The sequence below is a fragment of the Chaetura pelagica genome, unplaced genomic scaffold, assembly GCF_000747805.2.
Source record: "Chaetura pelagica isolate M959 unplaced genomic scaffold, ChaPel_1.0 scaffold10, whole genome shotgun sequence".
Taxonomy (NCBI): Eukaryota; Metazoa; Chordata; class Aves; order Apodiformes; family Apodidae; genus Chaetura; species Chaetura pelagica.
Window position 1 is genome coordinate 9,992,863 of NW_009952263.1, and position 23,009 is coordinate 10,015,871.

The 23,009-nt window shown below is 35.6% G+C and overlaps 1 protein-coding gene across 3 annotated transcripts in view; it reads right to left on the reverse strand.

The window, feature by feature from the left end:
- Positions 1-23,009, reverse strand: part of TAX1BP1 (Tax1 (human T-cell leukemia virus type I) binding protein 1) — a 62,611-nt gene that overhangs the window by 38,750 nt on the left and 852 nt on the right. For 2 of the 3 annotated variants that reach the window (XM_010007556.1, XM_010007555.1), the window contains exons 1-4: positions 20,363-20,539; positions 4,249-4,351; positions 2,200-2,387; positions 475-633 (exon numbers count right to left, since the gene is read on the reverse strand). In XM_010007556.1, coding sequence (XP_010005858.1) covers positions 475-633; positions 2,200-2,387; positions 4,249-4,351; positions 20,363-20,539 — 627 coding nt within the window. Of the gene's footprint in view, positions 1-474; positions 634-2,199; positions 2,388-4,248; positions 4,352-20,362; positions 20,547-23,009 lie in introns of those variants that run through there. The other variant, XM_010007554.1, reaches the window with a different exon arrangement.

Consider the following 23,009-nt stretch of genomic DNA (forward strand, 5'->3'; position numbering starts at 1 on the left):
GAAGTTACTAGTCACTTTTTACTCTTTTTATGCCCTGGTATTCTCTGTTAAGTCTTGATCTTTGGTTTTAATACCAAAATTTTTTTACCATTTCCAATACCCTGTGTTCTATGTAGTTATTCCTTAATAGGAGTTTTTTTTAAAAGCTTTTCTCCATTTTAAGTTAATGTAAGCAAACTTTAAACTATCAACTGCTTTCTACTATGAATTCCACATTTAAATGTCAAACATCTGGTAACAGTTGTCATCGATTATCTTACCAAGCCTGGTACCAAAAGCCTTAAATATTTTAACCATTTTATGACATAAAAGGAATAGTGGCAGGAGGTTAATAGGAACTGACCCTATGCTAGCATAAATGTCTGTCTAACTGCTGAGGGGTTTTGATAGCAGATTTTCACCCAGTTTAACTGGTTCTTGAAAAAGGAGGATTACAGACATTATGAGTCAGCTTTAATCAGTTAAACAACTAACCTTTTGCTCTGTTTGCAGTTGGTCATATCTCTGCTTTTCATGGCTAAGTTCTTTTTCCAGTCTTTCAACTTGATCTCGGAGTTGTGCTGTTTCCTTTTCCAGAACAGAAGTTACCTTTAATAACTCTTCTTTTTCTTTTATTATTTTTTCAATTTTAAACTGTAAAAACAAAAACATTCCTTTTTGGTAATTTTTTTCCCCCTTATTCCTATCAAAAAAGCAGATAACAAATTACTTCAGTGTTTAGGCAGAAGCACATAACGTGTGTCCTCTGGCTAGGTTATTCTTCTGCTTTCCCCTCACCCCCCAGTTTCTGAAGTTTCATTGCTTTAACTGAACAGTACTGGGTTACCATTAGACAGCACACTTTGCAGTGTCTTGATTTATGCTCAAGTTTTCCTGCCTTAAGTGAAGTGCTTTTACTGTTCCCAAGTGACAGCAACTAGGTAGGAGCTAATTACGATGATGACAGCTTAGTGAAAAAATGGCTGCTGAGTGTAGAGAGACACACACTTTAAAGCAACATTTATGGAGTTTCATGAACAAAATGAACACACACATAGCCAAAATGACTGGACAGATTTTTAGTAGGAAATGTAACAATGTGACAAGGGATAACGGTTTTAGACTAAAAGAAGGTAGATTCAGACTAGCTATAAGGAAGAAATTTTTTATTATGAGGGTGGTGAAACCTGGAACAGGTTGCTCAGAGATGCTCTAACCCTGGAAACATTCAAGGTCAGGTTGAATGGGACCCTAAGCAACCTGATCTAGTTGGAAGATTTCTCTGCTCACTGCAGAAGGGTTGGACTAGACGACCTTTAAAGGTCCCTTCCAACCCAAACCATTCTATGATTCTACGAACCAAGGTAACAAAAAAGGTTTGAAAAATTATTTTTTTAGTACTGTGGATACATATCTGAAAAGCAAAAATATCCCAGATACAGCTCTGTACTAAAGACTCTTACCTCTAAGTTTTGAAAACTTTAAATTGAATACATGCATGTATGTGCCCAGATGCAACTGACAAGAGGATAAAGCATCTGATTACAAGGTAGGGGGTATTGTACAGAGTAACTTTCTAATAAGCAACTCTTATGATCAAGTTGTGTTGGTTTGGGGTTGTTTGTTGTTGTTGTTGTTGTTGCTGTTTGGGCTTTTTAAAGGAGTTTTCAAAATATCAACAAGCAAACTGAAACATCTTTATTCTGGATGTAAACATGTAGATCTAACCACATCCATCTACCTAAGAATATAACACAGAGTACTCCTTTAAATAAAACAAGATCTACTAAAAAATACTTAAGACCCCTGCAATTACTCAGGTTAGTTTTCAGGGCTTTTCACTCATGCACAAATAAAAGTATACTAGTTCCTTAATTTTCCTTACAGGCACCATTTCACACAAAGGGTATCTTAGCCCCTCTGGTTAGCTGGAGAGTACAGATGTGAGAGATGTGCAGCTATCTACTCTCTTACAGTTCCCCAACCAATGCTTAGTGCTATAGCATACCTGTAACAAGTTTAAAATCCTTACTCATTTAACCTACAAATGTTCTGAATTAAAATAAAAACACTGGGGAACAAGCCAGAAATACATACATCATACATATATACATAGGTTTTCCCCTTGGCTTATTCAATACTATATCCTGTGAGTGTATGCATATGTATAATTTTTTTTAAAAAAAAAAGGGTAAAATTTTAAGAATTGTTGAATCAAACCTCAAGTAGTCCAGCTTTTGTGGTCACCACTAACATATCAGAGTTTCCTTCATCTTCCATAGTGAGCAATTCTTCAACAGGGGAAGAGGTACGAAACTGGAAAGGTGTGCTTGCTCCACGGATTTCTCCTTTATGAGTCACATAACAGAACTGGTAAAACTCTCCATCATCATTTGGTAGATAGTATCCTATCAAAATAAATCCATATTTGAAGAAGAATTCTACACAAACATACAAGTCTCTATCTGTAAATATATTATTAGATGTTTGACTTAATAATTTAATCCTCATTATCTCAGCAGAAAAGTCATCCTACTTAGTAACTTTCAAACCCCAACACTTTCTCCTTTCTTTTGAGAAAAAGCCAGAAGTGTCAGGTAATAGGTGTTATACATACACATCACCTTACATTAGGTAAGAGCTGCTGTTTATATATTTATGAAACAGAATCATTAGCATTAAGATGCTCTGAAGATAGATCACATTATTATGTAACTGTTGTACAATCAGAGAACAAAAAGCTATTTTTTTTGGCCTTGGAATACGTATACAACCAAAGACACCAGACAAAGAATAACATGCAGTGACATAGGGGGTTTTTTGGTCAAATTACCAATTTGCTTCTGCTGTTTTTACTTGCTGATGCACGGGAATGCTCATGCTCTGAATGGATGACACAATGTTAACAAGCTGCAAGTACCGAGCGAGTCATAGGGGGAGGGTTTTTAGAAAAGAGCTTATTTTTCAAAACTGAAAAAAAATTATTCACCACTTCACAAGGTAAGATTCAATCGTCTTTCTTGTAGCTATGTAACTCTGCATGCTGCTAGCAAATTATTTCAGAAGAATTTCTGTGTGGTTATGCAACCAAACTGTTGCCAACTACAGTCTCACCAAGTCACTTACACCACCTGGATTCACACAGTAATATTTGTGGATATTAAACAATCATTTCCAGAACTAATGAGATTTCACCTTTATTAGTGAACACGAGAAACCACACCTTACCCAGCTGAATGGTAAGAAAACCAACTGGTTTTATTCAGAATGCTTAATTATCAGATACTCTAGCCAGCTTGAGTATGATTCTAGCATAATAAATCCTCATCTGATGTTCAATCCAGCAAGTGATGTCACTGATCTCTCTTCATATTTCACCACAATTCAATCTGCTCCCTTTCTAACTTTATCATTAATTTCTATTCACCAATTTCTATTCCAGATTCCTGGAAGACTTTTCCCAGTACTCTTAACTACGTTTCCTACAAATGGTAAAACATTACACGTCCTACATGGACAATACTTGTACCAAGCACTTCATGTTTCCATTAGTCTTATAGTTTATTAACTGTAACTAAGGATCACAATCCATGGCCATTATCCTTTTTTATATTTAATGAGCAAAACGTGGCTCCATCATCTTTATAGCTTCATACATTAACATAGAAACTATTTCTTAGTTTTTATCTTCCTTCTACTAGACCTTTTTTGGAACTGGGAAGGGTAGGGAGAGGATATGATCTTCACACAGTGTTGAAAACATAGTCACACTATAGATTTGTACAGTGGGTGTAACATTTTCTGGTTTGTTCTTTATTCTTTTCTTAAAAGCTTCAGTCATTTTCATCAATTCCTCACTGTCAAAAGTTCCTCTGCAACCCTCTGACAACTCTTTATAGAGTCCTTCAAACCATCACCTACATTATTTATTCTTTGACAGGAATCAGTTTACATTGAGAATGTTTGAAGTCCAGAGACCAAAGGTAATGTAAAGACACAATGCACTTAAGAGATGTCACGATTAAAAATCCTGTAAACTGCAATTTTCTGTATTTGAAGTTTCCACCAGAGCTTCTGTCAGTAATTAATATTGTCTATTACTGTGTAAAAACATATATAAAGTAACATACTTCCCCTTAAAATTTCCTTCCAATTTATGTTTGTAGAAATCTAGAACTGTTATACAACCCTCAGCATTGTAGTGAACAGCTAAGTATTTTAAAAGCTGTGTATGTTGGAAAATACAGGTACATACTGCTATATACTCACCTTGAAAAGTCAGCACACAATTAACAGTTGATCCTTCCACATAATTTTCTGGCATAGGTGACCAAAGAAACGTGTAATAATCTCTTGCAGTACTCCAACCAACCTAACATAAAATAAACCACAACAAAAAAATGAAAGAGAAAACATTAAGCAGAAGAATTTGTTACACAGTTAAGATACCATGATCTGGCCTTTACAAAATATTATAATATGTATACTTCTGCTTCAACATACAATAAAAAGACACCTAATGTTTACAAATCAGGAACATTTTAACAAGCATGTCAAAGATGGAGAATGAAATTTATTAAGCTTGTTACCTAAGGCAATAAATGGGTCTACGGCAGTAAAAGGGTCTATATAAACTAAAATACAAGACAGTTTTCACTATACATTAAACTATTATTTGGTACATTTTTTTTCTATAGAGATATATATTTGTGTATTAAAAACACATAAATTCTGACGCTTACAGTGGGTTATTCTTATTGTAATTCTGCCAATGCTGACTATTATGTGTCCACAATCCAACAGGTTCATCAGAATACAAGAGGGAGGGAAGAAAAAATAGCTCTCTCTCTTTTACTGGAAAGCCCAAATTGGACAGTGCTAAACCAGAACTTTTTGAACAAGTCCTGCAATATTGAAGTCCAGCATTTCACTGGAATGCTAATTATTTTATACATACATGCTACGCCTGCAAAGAAAAAAAAAGCTACACAAAAACCTAGCTCAGCCTTCCCACTTATTTCAATAAAGATCTGCTTTCAGACTTTTCCTAAAAGTGCAGTTCTGTACAGTAAGACATGCTATCCTCTGAAGAAACAAACACATTCCGACAAGACTGAAATACATGCATCTAAACCTGAAACCCAAATTAACTACTGTAAGGCACTGGATATTAACAACAGCAGTAAAGAAGAACAAAATATCTGTTTTATTCTACAGACTTAAGAAAAAAAATAAATACCAAAAATTGTCAAATGCTAAGTGTGGTATCATTTACCAGTAACTGGGTATGTTTTCTTGGAAGAGGTGAGAAAAGGAAAGGGGACAAATTGTCTACCAATTTCTATCAGGTAAGAACACTTCAAAAGGGAGGAAAAAAAAAAAAAGGAAAAAAGAAAAACCCCACAAAAACCCCACCAACTAAAACAAAAATTGTTACAAATAATGATTTCTATTACTAAAACAGCCAAAATTTCTAGCATGTTCATACTAAATCCTCCTTTGTAAAGGATACATTGCAGTAGTATTTAAAAAAGTATTAAGAACTGTTTTTTAAGGAGTTATCAGCTTGAAATAAAAAACAGATAAACATATATTTAGACAGGCAATCAGAATAGAAAGTAATTCAATAGCAATTATGTATGTATACAGGTATACATTTCACATATGAGCATTACTAAAAAACATAATATTGGAAAACAAGGCTGAATGACAGCAAAACCAGATGAAATTTTCATTTTGCTAACCACAGTCACTTCTTTAAGGCAACAGTCATTAAATAGAAGCAGTGCAGACCCTTAATGTACCCACCAGAATGGATTTGCATACTACATCTTAAGCCTACTCTTAGCCAAAACTTTGAAGATTTCTGTGATACCACCCATCAAGGAGCTTTTAAAGAGGTGGATGAAATTCTATTTCCTGGGGGTGCTATTCATACACTTACATATCTCAGAAATAACAAGGAAAGTTCTTCCTGTTAACGTGAAGGGGGAGGGGGTGAAACAATTTTTTCCTTGGTAAAAGTTCACAAATTGCAAATTTTCCACATTAGCCATGTCTTTAAATCCAAATTAGATGTTAACACCACTTTCTTGCTGAACCTGCTTTAACCTCAGAGAAGGGAAGTATATACCATTACTAGCTGTCTTAAAATAAAAAAGCAGATAGCTTTTTTAAATGTAGTTCTCAGTAAGTGAAAAAGTCTCCATCTTTATAATTTCAAAAGAGAAACTCAATTTTGATGTTCCGCAAAAATACTGTATAGAACTGAAGTCATCTTTTCATTCAACTCTAGTTTTTGTTGCTGCTTAAGAAAACCAAACACAGACATTCTTATTCTGATGCTATTTTCCTGAGTAAAATTACATCCTTCCGTTTGATAATAAACACTTTGGAAAACACAGAGAGAGTAAAATCCAGTTACTATAGAACAAAAAATTGTCCCTCTAGGAGATCAGTTCAATTTCTGATTGCTTTTCCTCTGGGACTGTAGCTTTTTTTTGGTTTTGTTTTGTTTTAAATATCATCTGTTGATCTGTAAATTTAATAATCTATTCTGAAACCAAAAATTCTTTTTATTAATATTTTACCTGTAACAGTAATCTACGTAAGATTTTTTTACGGTAATTTAAAACTTTAGTCACATTGATACAAAAAAACCACAGTAGTTTACCAGAGAACACATAATACATAACACATAATACTCCTGGCCCACTTAGAAGGTGCCTTATTTTCAAGTGTGAGTCTAATCTGTGGGTTACTGGTAACAAGAGAACTGTGACACATCTAGAGCTAGTGAGCAATACCCTGGCAAGTTTACCCCAGACTTATTTTCTCCAGCTATTCCCCCTATTTCCTGTCACCCACCAACTGCTTCCCTCCCAAAAGCTCCCCATCTTACACTACTGAAAACCCACTTGTTTCCTAACAGGGCATATTCAAGTCTTCAGAAGGTGTGGAATGTCCCATGACTCCTTTCATTGCATAGGATTTCAGAAGACGAGGGTTTTCCCCACTGCAGATTGCACACTTCAAAATGTGACAATGCAGGGAAGGAAATATGAACACATATCATATACATTTAAAAAAGGGGAAGTCTCTGTAGTCTGCAGCAAAGTGAGTTAACTAAGGAACATTACTCAGTCTTTTCTACGTAAGTGACAACTATTAACTTCCACGGGTTTATTTCTTAGATGACAAAAACAAGCAGCAAAACCAAAGCAATGATACACTGAGAAGAAAAAAAAAAAAAAAAAAAGTAAGTAATGGGTGCTTTAGGTCTAGGATCTAGACCTTTAATAAAAAAAAAAAATCTCTCAAGAGGTTTAATGAAACTTAACTTTAACTTAACTTTAACTTAACTTTAACTTAACTTTAACTTAACTTTAACTTAACTTTAACTTAACTTTAACTTAACTTTAACTTAACTTTAACTTAACTTTAACTTAACTTTAACTTAACTTTAACTTAACTTTAACTTAACTTTAACTTAACTTTAACTTAACTTTAACTTAACTTTAACTTAACTTTAACTTAACTTTAACTTAACTTTAACTTAACTTTAACTTAACTTTAACTTAACTTTAACTTAACTTTAACTTAACTTTAACTTAACTTTAACTTAACTTTAACTTAACTTTAACTTAACTTTAACTTAACTTTAACTTAACTTTAACTTAACTTTAACTTAACTTTAACTTAACTTTAACTTAACTTTAACTTAACTTTAACTTAACTTTAACTTAACTTTAACTTAACTTTAACTTAACTTTAACTTAACTTTAACTTAACTTTAACTTAACTTTAACTTAACTTTAACTTAACTTTAACTTAACTTTAACTTAACTTTAACTTAACTTTAACTTAACTTTAACTTAACTTTAACTTAACTTTAACTTAACTTTAACTTAACTTTAACTTAACTTTAACTTAACTTTAACTTAACTTTAACTTAACTTTAACTTAACTTTAACTTAACTTATCTTTAATAAGCCTAGTATGAAGTAGACAGTGGTTCAGAAATACAAAACACTCCTACACAGTCATAAGCTTCTCTATGGCAACAGATTATATTGTCACATATACAGGGCTATAAATACACATTGAATGGCTCAGAAATTATCTAATTGTGACCTTTGACAAACATTTCTTTTAGCTCAGAAGGAAAACAAATTGTTGCCTAAAAATAGGGCTAAAATTATATAAAGACATTTTAAGATTGCTTAAGATAAAGGAAATAAAAAAATTAAACAAGAAAAGCCCAGCAGCAAAAGCTACAGAAGAAATGAATAAAAAGTGAAAATGACAACAAGGAAGATGGGAATACTTGCCAAAAGCCCCAGAGTGATTTTATTACGAAAAATCACTGTAGCTCAGGAAGCAAAGTGAACAACCATCCTCTCATCATTATCAGGAATACCAGCTTGGAAAAAATATTTTCATTTTCATGAAAGGAACTAGAAAAGATAGACTGTTTCCCTGACTTCTGGTCAAAGCAACAAAACTTACTACAAATAATACAGACTACCTTCCATTAGTCTCCAGATGGGGAGAGGAGTCCAGATGCACAAGAACCTGTTAGTTGTCAAGACCTTACCCGGACTACACTGGGCATGGGGCAAATAGCACCAAATCAGTACTGTACTTTGAAAAAAAAAAAAACAACAAAACAACCTAAGAGAACATTTTTTTAAATAAATGTATTTTCTTAAAACTACATGTGCAATAAGTAACTGCATATTGCAGATACTTAAATGCCACTTTCTGTGAAAGCTGTAAAATTTCAAGGTAGCAATTCCTGAGCAAAAACTAAAAAAAGAGTTCCCCGGCCAGTAGATTCCTTAATTTCATACTTAGAAAACTCAAAGGTAAGTTTTAAGTTAAAAGCAGATAAACTCATCCTAGTCTTTCTTCTTCAGAAATGTTTTCTCCATAAAACAATGTTCAAGTAGTAGATAAAAGTTGTGAGGCTGCCACCTCACAAAACCTTTAGCAGCTGATGCTCTAGTCCTTGGGGTAATGGGGCTCCTGGGACCCCACTGTACTGCTGAAACAGCAGAAACTCAGAACCTTCTCAGTGGAAAAAAATCCAATCTCAAATCTGTTTTGATTATTTGTATCTCCAAGCTTATACATGCAGGGGTCTCCAGGAAATTCCCAAAACAGTAACAGAAAAAAAATTTCAAACACAGGATTTATGTTAGGACTGGAAATTATCCTAACAAGTAGAAGCAGAGAAATTCTCCAATATTTGAAAAGCTGTCAGCATGAAGATAGAAAGAAGCAGGGCTGCTATCTGAGCTTGTGTTCAGACTCTCTCTAGTACTCTCTACTGGAACATGAATGCATGTTAAGAAGTAAATGCAGGTATTTTAAAAATACTATTTAAATGCTCCATAGAACTTTTAGCACTCATTTGTGTCTGTCTTTCCCTTTTCTCATCATTCAAATCCTAGTTGCCTCATAATTCAAAAGAAACAAAACCCTAGTAATTTTACACCAAATTAGAAAACAGGAATGAGTAGTTAATTTGTTAGCACCTCACAGTATTATTTCTATTCAAAAAAAATCAGAAAATGGAAAAAAAAACAGCACAGGTATAATGCATCAAAAAACAAGGGCAAAGGGCAGAGTCTTTTACTGTTGCGAAAGAGAAATATACCTGTAGGAACAAGAGTCTGACCATTTCAACTGCCAGTGCAGCTGATATTTGACCATTTCAGCTGATACGACTAACAGTGAGCATGTGTATTCACAAAAACATTACAAAAAATGCGCAAATGTCTGTAAGAAAGATTTGCAAGTTTAATTTCTGTATTTGAACTTCAATAATTAAGAAATTGAGTAATTGAGAGAAATTACATGCCCTATAAATATGTATTTAAAATCAATCTTTTATTTTGTTAATTTTTTTGTTTCCTTCATTTACTGAGTTCTAAACATTTATGAGCCAACTACTCAACCTGCAAGCATATTTATTTACATTAATATTTAGAACACTGAAGCAGTTAAAAAACTCAAAATGAGGAAAAATGTGAAAATCCACACATAATTCATGTGTAGGCTTCATAGTTACAGTACTATTTAGTGATGAAGAATATTTGCTGATGTATTAAAATGAGAAAGCAAAGTTTAAAACAAAAAAAAACAAACCCACAACACTTACACTAGAATGGTGACTAAAATGGTATACAAAGAACACATACTTTTATAATATGCTTTTTTTCTTTTTCATTGATATTGTTAACTGGAAGAGCACTTGACTAAAAAAAAATAAAGAATACTACAAAAAAAAAAATAATCAAGACTTTCAAAATGAAAGCAACTCCAGAGAAACAGTATCTGGATCAAAATAGCTACCAGCTTTGCTCACATACAAAACCTCAGTTTAAATTCTTTTAAGGAAAATAACTTCACATACAAAACACAACAAATTAAAAAATGTTGTCAACTACTAACATAAAACCAAGTTCCAAATTGCTGAAGCTAAAACAAAGGCACACTAGTACTTTCTTACCATGAAAAATAACTTAAATAAATGAGAAACTTCAATGGGACACTCTGTAAAACTTTCTGTGAGCCAGGAGGAGGACAAGAGGCATGGTTTACTAGTCCAATTTTAAAACTTGGCATGGGTAACGGCAGACATTACAATATCCACATGCAAGCACACAAACATTACAAATTACACAAGAACTCCAGCACAAAACCTTTCGGAGTTGAGGGAGGAAAAAGGAGAATGACCTGTCAAACTACACACACAACTTGTTTTGAACTCTAAACTGCAGTTCATCATCAGGTGCATCAACTGGTTATGCTGATACCATTACTTTGTAAGGAGGAAGCTAAACTTAAATAATGCAACTTCCCTAAACCAGCAGGGGAAAAAAAAAATCCTTGTTATAACCAGAACTAGCAATAATGTCTCTACTACTAACTAGGTTTTTAACACATTCTTTTACCTTCTCCAATTCTTTACATTTAACGCTCAGAAGCTCCACTAAAAAATCAATTTTGAAATTAGGAAGTTGTGTATGAATTCCAGCTCTCTTGTTTTCCAGAAATTAACCTACAGACTAATATTTTAGAAACTAACCCTGACTGCCACCTTCTCAATCCATTTTTAAAACAAAACCCATGAGTAAACATCACATCTCCCACAAACATGTCATATGCCAATCATGTTATTATGTAGAAACAGTGTTACTCAATCATTTATTTATTTACTCTCTATAAGATGGAAAGCTTTAATAGGCCATTACGTTGTACTCCATTCACTATATCCTGACTTCCTACTTTGGAGAAAAGTGGCTTACCTCAATTTAGGACATCATGAACTACTCTTTAGTTCTATAAACCAATCCTGTTGCTGCAGTGGAAATGCTGAAGTCTGGTAAAAGTGAGGATGTCTAACACCACATACTCTGCAATTCGGCTGCGCAAGTAGGGACAAGTAAACTGTCCACAAAACTCACACAAGACAGGTTTTCCCTCTACGAATAAATAGGCATGTAGTTGTCAAGAAAGTTTTTTTCCCTTCTGTGCTGCCCCACACATACAAGCCTCCTTCCTACTGAAATGCCAAACAGTGCAATTAGCTTGCCCCGTCTCACGCACAGTAAATTTTCACAAAATGGTTAAAATTAGCTGACTAGAAAAATAAGGAGGTGGGGTGGGAGCACAGTGGGCCTGTATATCAATAATGAGTTACCCAATATATTACTAAGGAAAAATAATAATCATTTTATTTCACTATATGTCCTTTACTCATCTTACAAGGAATGTAAGATTTTCTATGAAAGCAACTCTGCCTTAGAACTGCACAGTGTAAAACTTCCTTCAAACTTCATTTTTGAGTTTCAGATGAATGTGAAAAATAAATACCTTTCTGGTTTTCTATTTTGTTTAATTCCTTTCCTTTTATAAAGCCTTGGTAAAGTCAGTCAACTCAATCTTGCCAGAGAGTGTTGCTCTAAAGAAACACCACTGTAAAGAAAGATCACCTGGCATTTTCTTCCCTGACCTCAGAAAGCTGTTATGCAACTGGAAGAACAGAAGCATTCATTCTGCTGCATTACAAGTGTCTTACCTATCTATACAACTCATGTTCTAACATTGGCAGAGCAAAGAAGCAAACCCAGGAAACACTTGCTCAGCTGTACCAACTTGGCATAGCCAATAAGCCTACACAGTAATACCTAACATAACAGTTTTAACAACAACAAAAAAAAACACACCACAGGACTCTTAAGAGAGTATAAATAATGCACTTCTTGAAATTCAGAAAGTAAATTACATATTTTAGAAAGCAATTTGGCAAAGTAGCCTAAGTACTGCAAGAGAATAATAAACTACCTCTGAAAGAAGCAGAATTACAGACAGTAGGTAAGGTTTTGGACAAACGTCAGTATAATTATTATTGACAACAGTAAGTCAACAGCCTTTACATATTTCACATGGTAACAAACGGTTATTTTCACCCAAAGCAAAGAAAACAAAAGCCTAAGCAAAATGAAATATAGGCCAGTATCCTAGGAAGTGATTTCTTCACAGCAGGCTTGTGCCATAATTCTAAGTAACATTACTTGAAAATCGCTACGTGCTAGTACTACTGTAGCCTATAACTGTCTACAAAAAGCAACTACAAGTAATAAGTTATTCTAAGCAAATTAACAGATGGAAAAATCAAAACATCTGAAAAAGCTCCTATCAGGCAAAATTACTGATATTTTACTGTTAACACTGACATGCCACTGAAGTGATATAATTTTGAACGCATGCCTCATAATGATATTTGGTGCCATTTCTGAAACAAACAAACAAAAACAACAAAACCAGCTGTAAAAAAAAACAGAACACAGAGATGAAGAAAAATACTTTTTAAAGTATTAAGTCCATTTTAGTAACATTAACGTATAGACATTTCAAAATGCTCCATGAACTTTGACTTACTTCAGCTCAAGTCATTTAAGACTCCACTTCAGACATGACCTTGCTGGTCATACCGAGATAAAAATTTGTTATACAGCAGGAGCCCTAAAACATATTGGGACAGAAGATAGCTGCAAGTACTCTATAGACTCTTTAAGAAAGGCTGTAAGCTTAACATGCTCTCTTATTCCCAGACTTGAAGAAGTCCATCTCTATGGAATGTTACAAACACATACAGGCAATCTTTTAACTTCAGCTATTGCGAACATATGGTATTTGTTGCAGTATCAAGGTACTATCAGAATCCTAACCTATTATCATCTCTGGTTGGTTGTATTTCTACCTCACAGTTCAGAGGAGTATGTCAAAATGACATTGACAGAGTGCCCAAACCACAGGATCAACTTTCTCCCCTATTAGGTATAAATCAAAATAAATACAGAAAACATATTAACTCTCTAAAAGAAAACCTGGTACATATGTAAATGACTGTCCAAGGAAATGTTATGACAGATCAAAGAGTAACAAAGTTACTGTTTACTTTAAGAGATAAGCATGAGAATGTCTTTTTAAAGGGTACGCGGTGCTTAAGTGAAATACTCATCTACAATCACACCTCATGAAAACTATAAATTAGCACAATCTTTTACTTTAAAATTGTTACCAACTACTGACCACTGTGCTATGCCAGTTCTGCCTCTGACCACACAAAGCTACCATAGCAAGTATTTTTAGAAAATCAATGACACTTGGAATTAAATGTCAAGATTTCTTGTCAAAGGTAACGTCAGGTAAACCCAGATTATCATTCTCTTCACCTAGTACAGTGAACAGTGAACAACATTGCCATGGACTTCCTTTTCCTTAAAACAAAAATAAATAAAAAAAAATTAAAAATCAAGTAATCTCAAGTTATGTAAGACATGTCTTTCCAAAGAAGGTAAATTAGAAACCAAGAGACACAGTAATTTGTGGCTATAACAATTCTCAAAACATTCTGAATTTCAGTAATTGTTCCCAACTATTTTTTAAAAACAGACATACTGTCCAGTACATATTCCTGTATGTATCACACCCTACTGTGCAGTGATAATTCCATGCCAGAAAAATGTATGGTCAACATACATTATGCATATGGTCAAAAACACATCCACTATAGTTGCACTATACTTCGTAACATGGTCTGCATATATGGAAAAAATAGGTATCTTAAAAAATAATAATAATAATTCTGCAACAAAACCCACAATTCTTAAATGACTCACACAAGTTCTACCGTTATTTGCAGTCCAAAGGAGACTAAATAACCCTGAGTACCCAACAAAAACATATATTGTCTTGATACAACACAACCACCAAACTAGGACAATCTGTTTCTTAGGTATCCATTAAGTCCACTGTTAAATTGTGTTATAAGTTAACTCTGAGGCTTGCTATAGATCAGTACACTGAAAAGACAAATCAAGCAGCATGTAAATACAGGTACTGCACCAATGCACAAACTGTATCTCAGGTGTGACCTCCTAAATAATGAGTAACCTTTCAGATCAAGCAGACACCTCTTGTATTCAAATCAGTTACTAAGATCATCTCAGTCCTTGTTATGCAGCTTTTCCTATATAAGTCACCAGAACATCAGATCACTGTTTTTAAGCTGTGGATGTTAAAGAAATAGACATTAAAAAGAGACAAAAATTTCCTCTTCTTCTTTAGGGTTGCATTGAAGCATTCAATACAGAAGTACGTCTATAGTTCAACATCCTAAAAGAATGGTAATGTAGATAACTTAGAAAAATATGCCAGCTAGAATGGAGCAACAGAAAAGTTTTGATGGAATAGTTAATTAATGACACAGCAAGACTAAAGCCATTAGTTTAACATATGTAAGATTACCTGCTGACATAGCAGGCCTTTCCAGCATGCTGGCCTCAGCAAAATCGAATCTTCAAAAACCCAGAAAGTATTACAATATATTCCACAAACACCCACAACTTTAACGCTACTTTCTTGAAGCAATGTCTTTATTGTACCCATAACATTCTTCCCTCATGCCTTTGAGATGTATATTAAACCTGTCTCCCTTGTATACTGAACATCTGCCAGTTCTACTTGTACACATATGCCCTAGACAGAGCAGTAAGCACTTCTTCCTAAAAGCCAAGCAGGTTTTTCAAACACTTCTGCAAGTCTGGACATTATGTATTAATAATGGAAAAAATATCACTTGTCCATATGATTACCTCACTTTACTGTGAAATAAACTCACGAGATGCAGACTTCCCCATCCGGAGATTCAGACCACCTACTGGACAGACCATTTTTGCAAGCAGATGTAGTGCACATATTAATTATTTTTCCTCGTTTCAAAGGTTTAGATTTGGATTACCCTAAGGGCCTCTCCAGATTTCGATAAATCAGAAATAGAAAAGAATTTAAAGGCGACACTGGTCTTGGATCATTCTGGGAGTACAGCTTGCCTATGAAATCTATCAAAAATGACAAGCCTTCTCCTCTTTGACTCCACACTAGGAATCATCAGGTTCTTCTACACAGAAAAAAGTGCATGAAAAGGGACTCAGGCTCAGGATGTCCATGCCAAGTACTAGAAACCAGTACACAGTGCTTATCTGTAAAACTGCTTTTTTTATTATTATTTTTTTTCTTGGTAACAAGCAAGGACATAACTGATCAAGATCTTTTGGCACTTGACTACAGATGACCCTCCAGATGTCACAAAAGCAAAAAAAAAAAATAGCAGCAATGAAAGACAACAGACTTGAAGACTGAGTCAAACCCTGGTTTTAAGTTTCCTGAAAGGGACAAGGAAGAAAAAGAAAGATGAATATATACAAAAATAATAAAAACGCTGCATATTCAGAACTTCTATTCTGAAGGGTAGTATCATAATCTTTATTGTACTTCCTTCTCTCTCCCAGTTTTGCCAAAGGTCGAATCTTAAAAGTAGTGTGTGCCTTTAGATACACCTAGTTTGAAAGATAACTGATGTTATCTGGAATAATTCTCCTCTATGCAGCATTACCCTTTCAGTTTATGAACCCCAGGTCTGCATTTTTCTCAACAACATAAAATTACTTTCCTGGGAACAGCTTCAAATCTACTACCATCATCAGAAAGTGCCTTACACTCAGCATTACGGAAGTTCAACATTTAACAACTTAAATCACACTGGGTGCGTGTGGAGAACTGTCCTTCAAAGTATGTCTCTCATTGAAATTGACTGTAATAGAGAGACGTAACAGAAAAAATAAAACAAAAATAAAGGAGGAACTGCTGGGACTTCACCAGGAGCTGTACTAGGCCTGGGAGCTGCCACTGGTGGGTCGTTACCATGCCCATTGTCGCTGCTGCTTGTTAGGAGAGAAGAAAAGAAGACAAAAGAGCGAGGAGAAGCAAAACCAAATAAAAGGAGCCAAGCTGAAAGCAGCCCTGACTGAGACCACCACAGGCCGTGACTTTGCCACCAGACACGGGTCCAGTGAGGAAAACAGTGTCAGACTCCTCACCTCTCCAGCACTCCTGAGATCATCAGCAGAAAGCTCTTCAGGGTAACAGCGGTGAGTGGCCCTGCCACCTGTGCAGTGCCCAAACTCCAAAAGAGCCATCCCCTGTGTGCTCAGGCACAGGGCAGCTTGGCTGCCAGCCAGAGGCACCAGAAGGATGAAGGCAGCAGCTGCTGCAGCCGTCCCTGCTGTCCCTGCCGCTGGTGCCACCTGCGCTGGATCTGCCACCGCTGCCACAACTTGCCTCACCCCTCCCAGACTTCTGGAGGACGTGAGCACAACATCACCATTCACACCTTTCACCCCTAACGCCTTCTCCCTCCGGGTGTGTAATTGGCCCCTTACTCACACGCACCTCATCGACCCTATATGGGAAAGGCTTCAGGCTCTATCTACCCCAAATTATAATAGCCTTTCTTTTTTTCTCTTTACCGACCGGGTACGTTTACATATCCAGTTTTTCCACACACACTTTGAAAACTTTTACAGTAAAGTGGTATTTTAAACATACAATCTGCGTGTGTGTGTGCTTCTGAGAGGAGCTTATCAATCGGTTACATATCCGGTGGAAGCAAACAGGCTCCCAGCCAGGGACTGACCCACCAAAATAATTCAAAGGCTATCCTGAATATATATAATTGGTGTCAGAAAATCCCAATAAACAGGGCAATTGTGCCCTGAGATAAGGTGGCTTCGACCCAAAACCGGGTTTGGACCACAACAGACCAAGAAAAAACACATTTCATCTACAACATATGCAAAGAAGTTGGTAGAATTTACGTTTATTTCTGTTATTAGTTCGCAGATTTATTTAGTTCTTTGTCATACTGCTGTATGCCACCATCTCTATGTCAGGTCTGAAGTCCTAAACCTATTCCACCTCCCAACAAGACATTTTGATGCCTCTGATGGAGGACAGGGAGGCAGTACTTAATCTTGCCTCAGCTCCTTATTTTAAGCTGTTTTGTAAAATATCCTTGGAAAGAAGAGGTATCTTTAGATAACACTCAGTAGACACAGAAAACTGGAAACAATGCTGGAGAGGGAAGGGAAACTCACAAGCATTCAGTCTATCAAGTGAAAAAGATGTACCAGATGGAAGAGAGTGATGTAATAGAAAAGCAAAACTAAGTTCCATCATAAAAACATAAATTAATAAAGAACCACAGTAAGATAGAAAGAAACTGTTACAAGCAATTTATGGCTTCTACAAATAATTTGATTTCTAACATCACTTATTCACATAAGCAGCACAACATTAGTAGCAACTGCAAGAATCACAAATGCAAATGTACATGGAATAAAAAGAGTCTATTAGACATGTGGGGTATACTGCATAAACATTTTAAAAGTCACAAGCTAGAAACTGAGAGCCAGTTTTGAAAGCAGGCTTTGCTTCTCAAACTAATTGGCTCTATTTTCACTTGAAAAGGAAACAAATTTACAAACCAAACCCTTAAAAGCTGCTCTTCAGAACAGAACTCTGAAGGATTTGAAAAAGAAGCTTCAATTGTCATTCCACATTAAGGAGCCATGCCAATAAAATATGTAGCCCTTCTCCCACACACCGTCCTACTCCATTTGTTTCCACCACAGAGATGCCAGTACAGTTGCCCATTGCATCACAGAGTGATTAACTGAAGAACCAGCTAGTTATGAAACTAGGTAGTAAAAGCTGGGGGAGGAGCAACTGTGTCTGGCAGCACACTTTCCTGATCCATTTTACTGCACAGCTGCACAACCAGCTGGACTAGGCTAACAAACAGGATAATATAAGGATGTGAATAATCAATACCTACTCAAGACATCATCACTGCTTAAGAAATGTAATTGGACTTGCAAAGTAAATTAAAACCATTCACTCAAAAAAGGTACCTATAGATTTTGTTCAGTTCAATAAAAAAAATTCTCAGCTAACCAGTTGAGCAAACAGAACAAAATACATTTGAAGCCACTGCCACATACAATGGAACACAAGTCAACATTAGAATGAAAAACAACACAATGATCATAAGGGAAGGAAAAAAAATTAAAATCAATCTTATTCCATACTTATTTTCTGCATTAATCTGAAATTACCACTAGGGCTTTTCTGGCTGAGGGTTTTTTGTTTGTTAAATTAGATGCCTTTTCCCTCTCCAATATTTACTCTTGCAACACTAGTGACTTTCTGTGCAATTCCAAGCAAAGGTTAAATGACACCAACTTACACAGGCTTGTCTTCTAAACTACTTATTTACCTCAGAAAGTAAAATGGACTTCCATTCGCTCTACATGAACAGTTAGTGAATCAAAGCTTCAAGTTCTCTCACAGAAGCCTTGTTTTCGTTGCATAAAACGCTAACGCAGAGGGCTATTAATTATTGTTCTCATAGTTACTAAATATTTTTGTTTATGTTGAAAATCACTGTACTAAACATGCAACGCATCATTCACATCTTCCTTATGTGTTTTGGAAAGGTAAATGATAAAACCCCTGCCTGTTTTATCAGTTTTCAAACGAACTCCAGATGTTTTGTTGATTGTCCAGCAACAATCAGTTGTCTAGAACTTGCTGAATTTTACACTCAGATCACAGTATAGTACAATTTCTAGCTATTATCTATACCAAGAAGACTACATTTTCACAATTTATTTTAGTGTAAACATTAATCAGACACGTACTTATCTCTAGAGACAAAGTTGGACAGTTGGACAGCTGGCTTCATTTAACTCACTGTACTATAACTAAACTAAGACAGTATATTTGTAACACTCAGTATAAGCTGACAGTCACAAAAAGAAAATAATTTTCACCCTTTGCCCCATCTCTCAATGCTTCCTGCCCTTAGGTTGAAGAGAATTAGGTGAACTGGAAATTCAGTTGGGGAATTCCACCTAAAAAAATCCAGTCTCACAATGTTGATCTTATCCTCAATCAATTCCCTGATTTGATTCATCACACAAGAGCTTGTTGCACATAAAGGAGCAGAAGAACAAGAAAACTGCCACGCTTTCAGCAGTAGTACTACCTTATGCCAGCTCAATATGCTCCTCAAATGACTGCCAAAGCAGAATCAAAATTCATACCTCAATAGTTTATAAAATCTATCTAGATAAAATCTATCTTCTGCAAAATGGCATTTGAAGTCTTTGAATAAAGAACAATCCATTGGTGATCTGCAGATTGCAGTGAAGTCAAGCATTTACATTCTTAAAACAGTGGACAGTTCTAAGCAAAAGGTTCCCAAGTACTGAGATAGTCTGTCACTCTTCTCCCTTCCCCACTGCCAAAGCACCACTTCTTTAAAGCCTGAATCAAACTATTAACCGTTTGAGTACGGAATTTAAACATCATCTACAAGGAGCTACACTGACAAAGACACACACATCAAGGTCTTAAATAGAAGCAGATGTAAGAATTAATTTCTAATCCCATAACTGAAACTTTATTAACTTATAAAGTGAGGTAACTCAGATGTGACCTCACCCCTTCTCCATTTTTCAAGGGTAAGTTTTGAATAATTTTAGTGATCTATACTGTTCAGCCTCTTCTATCAACAAAAATGAGTCAGGGATGTGGGCCAGGATATCTACAGCTTAGTTTTATTTCTTTCCACACACATCTCACACTTACTCTGGTTCACACTCTACATACAGTCCTGTTCACAATGTCACTCGGTGCCCACACATCTCTTCTTAAATCATCTCCATTTAATCCAGCACAACACCACTAAATCTCACCTCCCCTTTACTCCAACAGATTTGAAGTGTACCTGCTCCTCTAGTTCTGATCTCCAGGTGGATTTTTTCATTATTTTTTTTTTTACAAACCTCACATTCTAATACCAGGAACTTTCACTGTTGTTGGAATTTTTTAATTTATTTTTTTAATAGGCCAGAGAGAAGACAGTAAACATTTGAGAAACAGCAATACAACAAGCTTTACTTACCTTGAAAATACCAACCCAGTCTTTTTGATGAGGATGGATAAACTGGGTCAGAGTGTAGTGACATTCAAGATGTGTGTTTGGAAGGTAACTTTTTGCCACATTTTGAAAAATCACATGGGCAAAATTGGAAGTCTGCAAAGTGCTAGCTGAAGATGGAACTTCTTGAAAGGATGACATTATTGATCTGTAAAGAAATTGTACAGGTTGTAACTTCAATATAGTGGAAAAATACTCAACTTTAAAAAAATCTATTTGAAATGCACAAGACAGAGAAACCTAACTGGTTCCTGTTCTGAAAACAGATAGCTATAGACCAAGTCTACTCTCAGCATCACTCCAAAACAATCACTTCCCAGAATAAAAGAGTAGTCATTTCAGTGATGACATCAAGATGGAGAGAAAACATTGATTAGCTGAATGCCCCAAGATACAGTGGCAGAAAGTGGGAAATAAAACCAGTGGTGTGAAAATAAAGCAGGGATCTAACTTTATGAAATAGTCTTAACAGTTCTGGATGTGCCAGCACAGAACAAAGCTCTGTAGCTTTTCTACCTTCAACTTTTCTCACAACCTCTACTGCTCAGTGCTTTTCACTGCATTTTTATACATGAAATTTTGCATCCCCTCTCAGTAAAAGTAACAAAGTTGCATTTTAAGACATTGTTAAAAAACAAGAAAGCTATCTTAACAGGCAGAGTTTTGTATGGGGGTTGTTTTCTCTCTTCTTCAAAAGAGTTTTTTGCCTCTCTTTAGCAGTCTGTGGGTATCTTCCACTGTTCTCACTGTAACACATATGCTTCAAGTCCTGGATGTTTAGCTTCATGACTGTAAACAATGGACTTCATTGATAGCAGGAACATTTAGGTATGCGTGCAGGTTGACGGATTAATACTAATCAGCTGGACTTCAAAAGCTTTTAATCATGCTTTCCATTCAATACCTCATGCAGGATACACAGTGCTAAAAATTACAGCAATTCAAGATGCTTTATAAGCAGAACAAGAATGCCCCTTCCTCAGATTCGGCAGGATCTGCCAAAAATATAAGATGGGCAACTGAAAAGTTTCATGTGTTTGATTTCAAGGTACAATCACAAGTTGTCAAAACAATTTACATCAGAAGGATTTGGCTCTTATATATGTAATACATTTCTAGAAAGATAAACCATCCTATTCTTGCAATTGCTATTCAAAGTAATTTTACATTGACCATGCAAAGTCACAGCTTGAATGAGGTAACTGCCAAGCGCGTGACATAATATAATTACATTAATTGAAGATACATGTGGAAATCAATTTCCAAAGCCATGGGCCACTGCAAGTCTCAAAAACATCACAGATTAAAGGCTGGGTATTTATTGTAGACTTCAAAATTTTCTTTTCACTAGTTAAAAAATAAACAGCAAAAAGCATGTTTTCTGAAATAAAATGCACTCTGAAATAAACAGGTATTTATTATTCAGTAAAAAGAAAAGGTAAAAAGGGATTATTTTTTTTAGGCTTAAGCCCTCAATGTTTTAAGCTTGTTACTGCCCAATTTAGTGCAACACATGAAGTACATACAGGCAGCCATGACATTATTTTGATGGATCAGTTGTTAAATAAAAATAAGTTTTGTACCCTGAACAACAGAAGTAACAAGACAAAATACCAAGCTTATGAAGATTAACAGATATAAAGAAAAAAAACAATACAACAACCCCCAAGAAACTACACAAGCAAGAAACTGAGTAATGATTGAGACAGCTTTTGAGAGACAACAGGGTACAGATAAATCCTATCTCTCATCTAGCTTCAGAATCCAGAATAGCATAGGAAATTTTATGGCATAGTAAAACCCTGAAAACTCCTACACCTCTCAGAGGATTGCATTTAAGACATATCTCAAATCCACTCTGAACTATAAATGGTATGAAGCAACAGTTTCTACGACTCTAAGAAAAAAGCGTAACAGCCATAATTTTTTTTTCCAAACTCCTTCAGTTTTAGGAATTCAGTAGTACCTGAAGTAATACTGACATGAAGCAGACTGTTTCAGTTTTCAATACACGTTAAGTGCAAAGAGTAAACAAAGCATTAATAACAAAAACAATTGAATTTAACTTTTTTTAAAGCATGTCTATTTTCAATATTGGAAGTTTATTTTAAGTACATAGTTTTAAAAAGACACAAAAAAAACCCAGCCATTCCTTTCTACACACTGGTTGCCAGCGACCACAGCTGAGTAGCAGCCTTAGTGAAACTGGTAAACGGAGGCAGGTTTCCAAGCCCAAAGCAGAACTATTCACAAATCTGAATTTGTGCAGAGCAGCAGAGTCATCTGGGATTACGGTTGCCCAGCAGGAAAATCCCCGGAGCTTATGTGAAGCCGGGATCTACTTACAGTTCAAGGATAGTTTAGAGGATGCTGGGTGCTTGCTTACTAAGCTCAGAGCTACCGCCTAGGAAGAGGGGAGGTGAAGAAGGAAGAGCTATGCTTAGGCTTCAATACTGACATGACAAAGGACTCCTTCAGGGAGGCTGAAAGACGCGTTTGGTTTTACACAACGAGAAAAGCCGGCAGCAGGAAAAGCTCGTCAGGCAGGAAAAACAAACGCTGGACGAGCCGCACCGCCACAGACAGCTCCTCCCGGAGTCCTCCCGCCGAG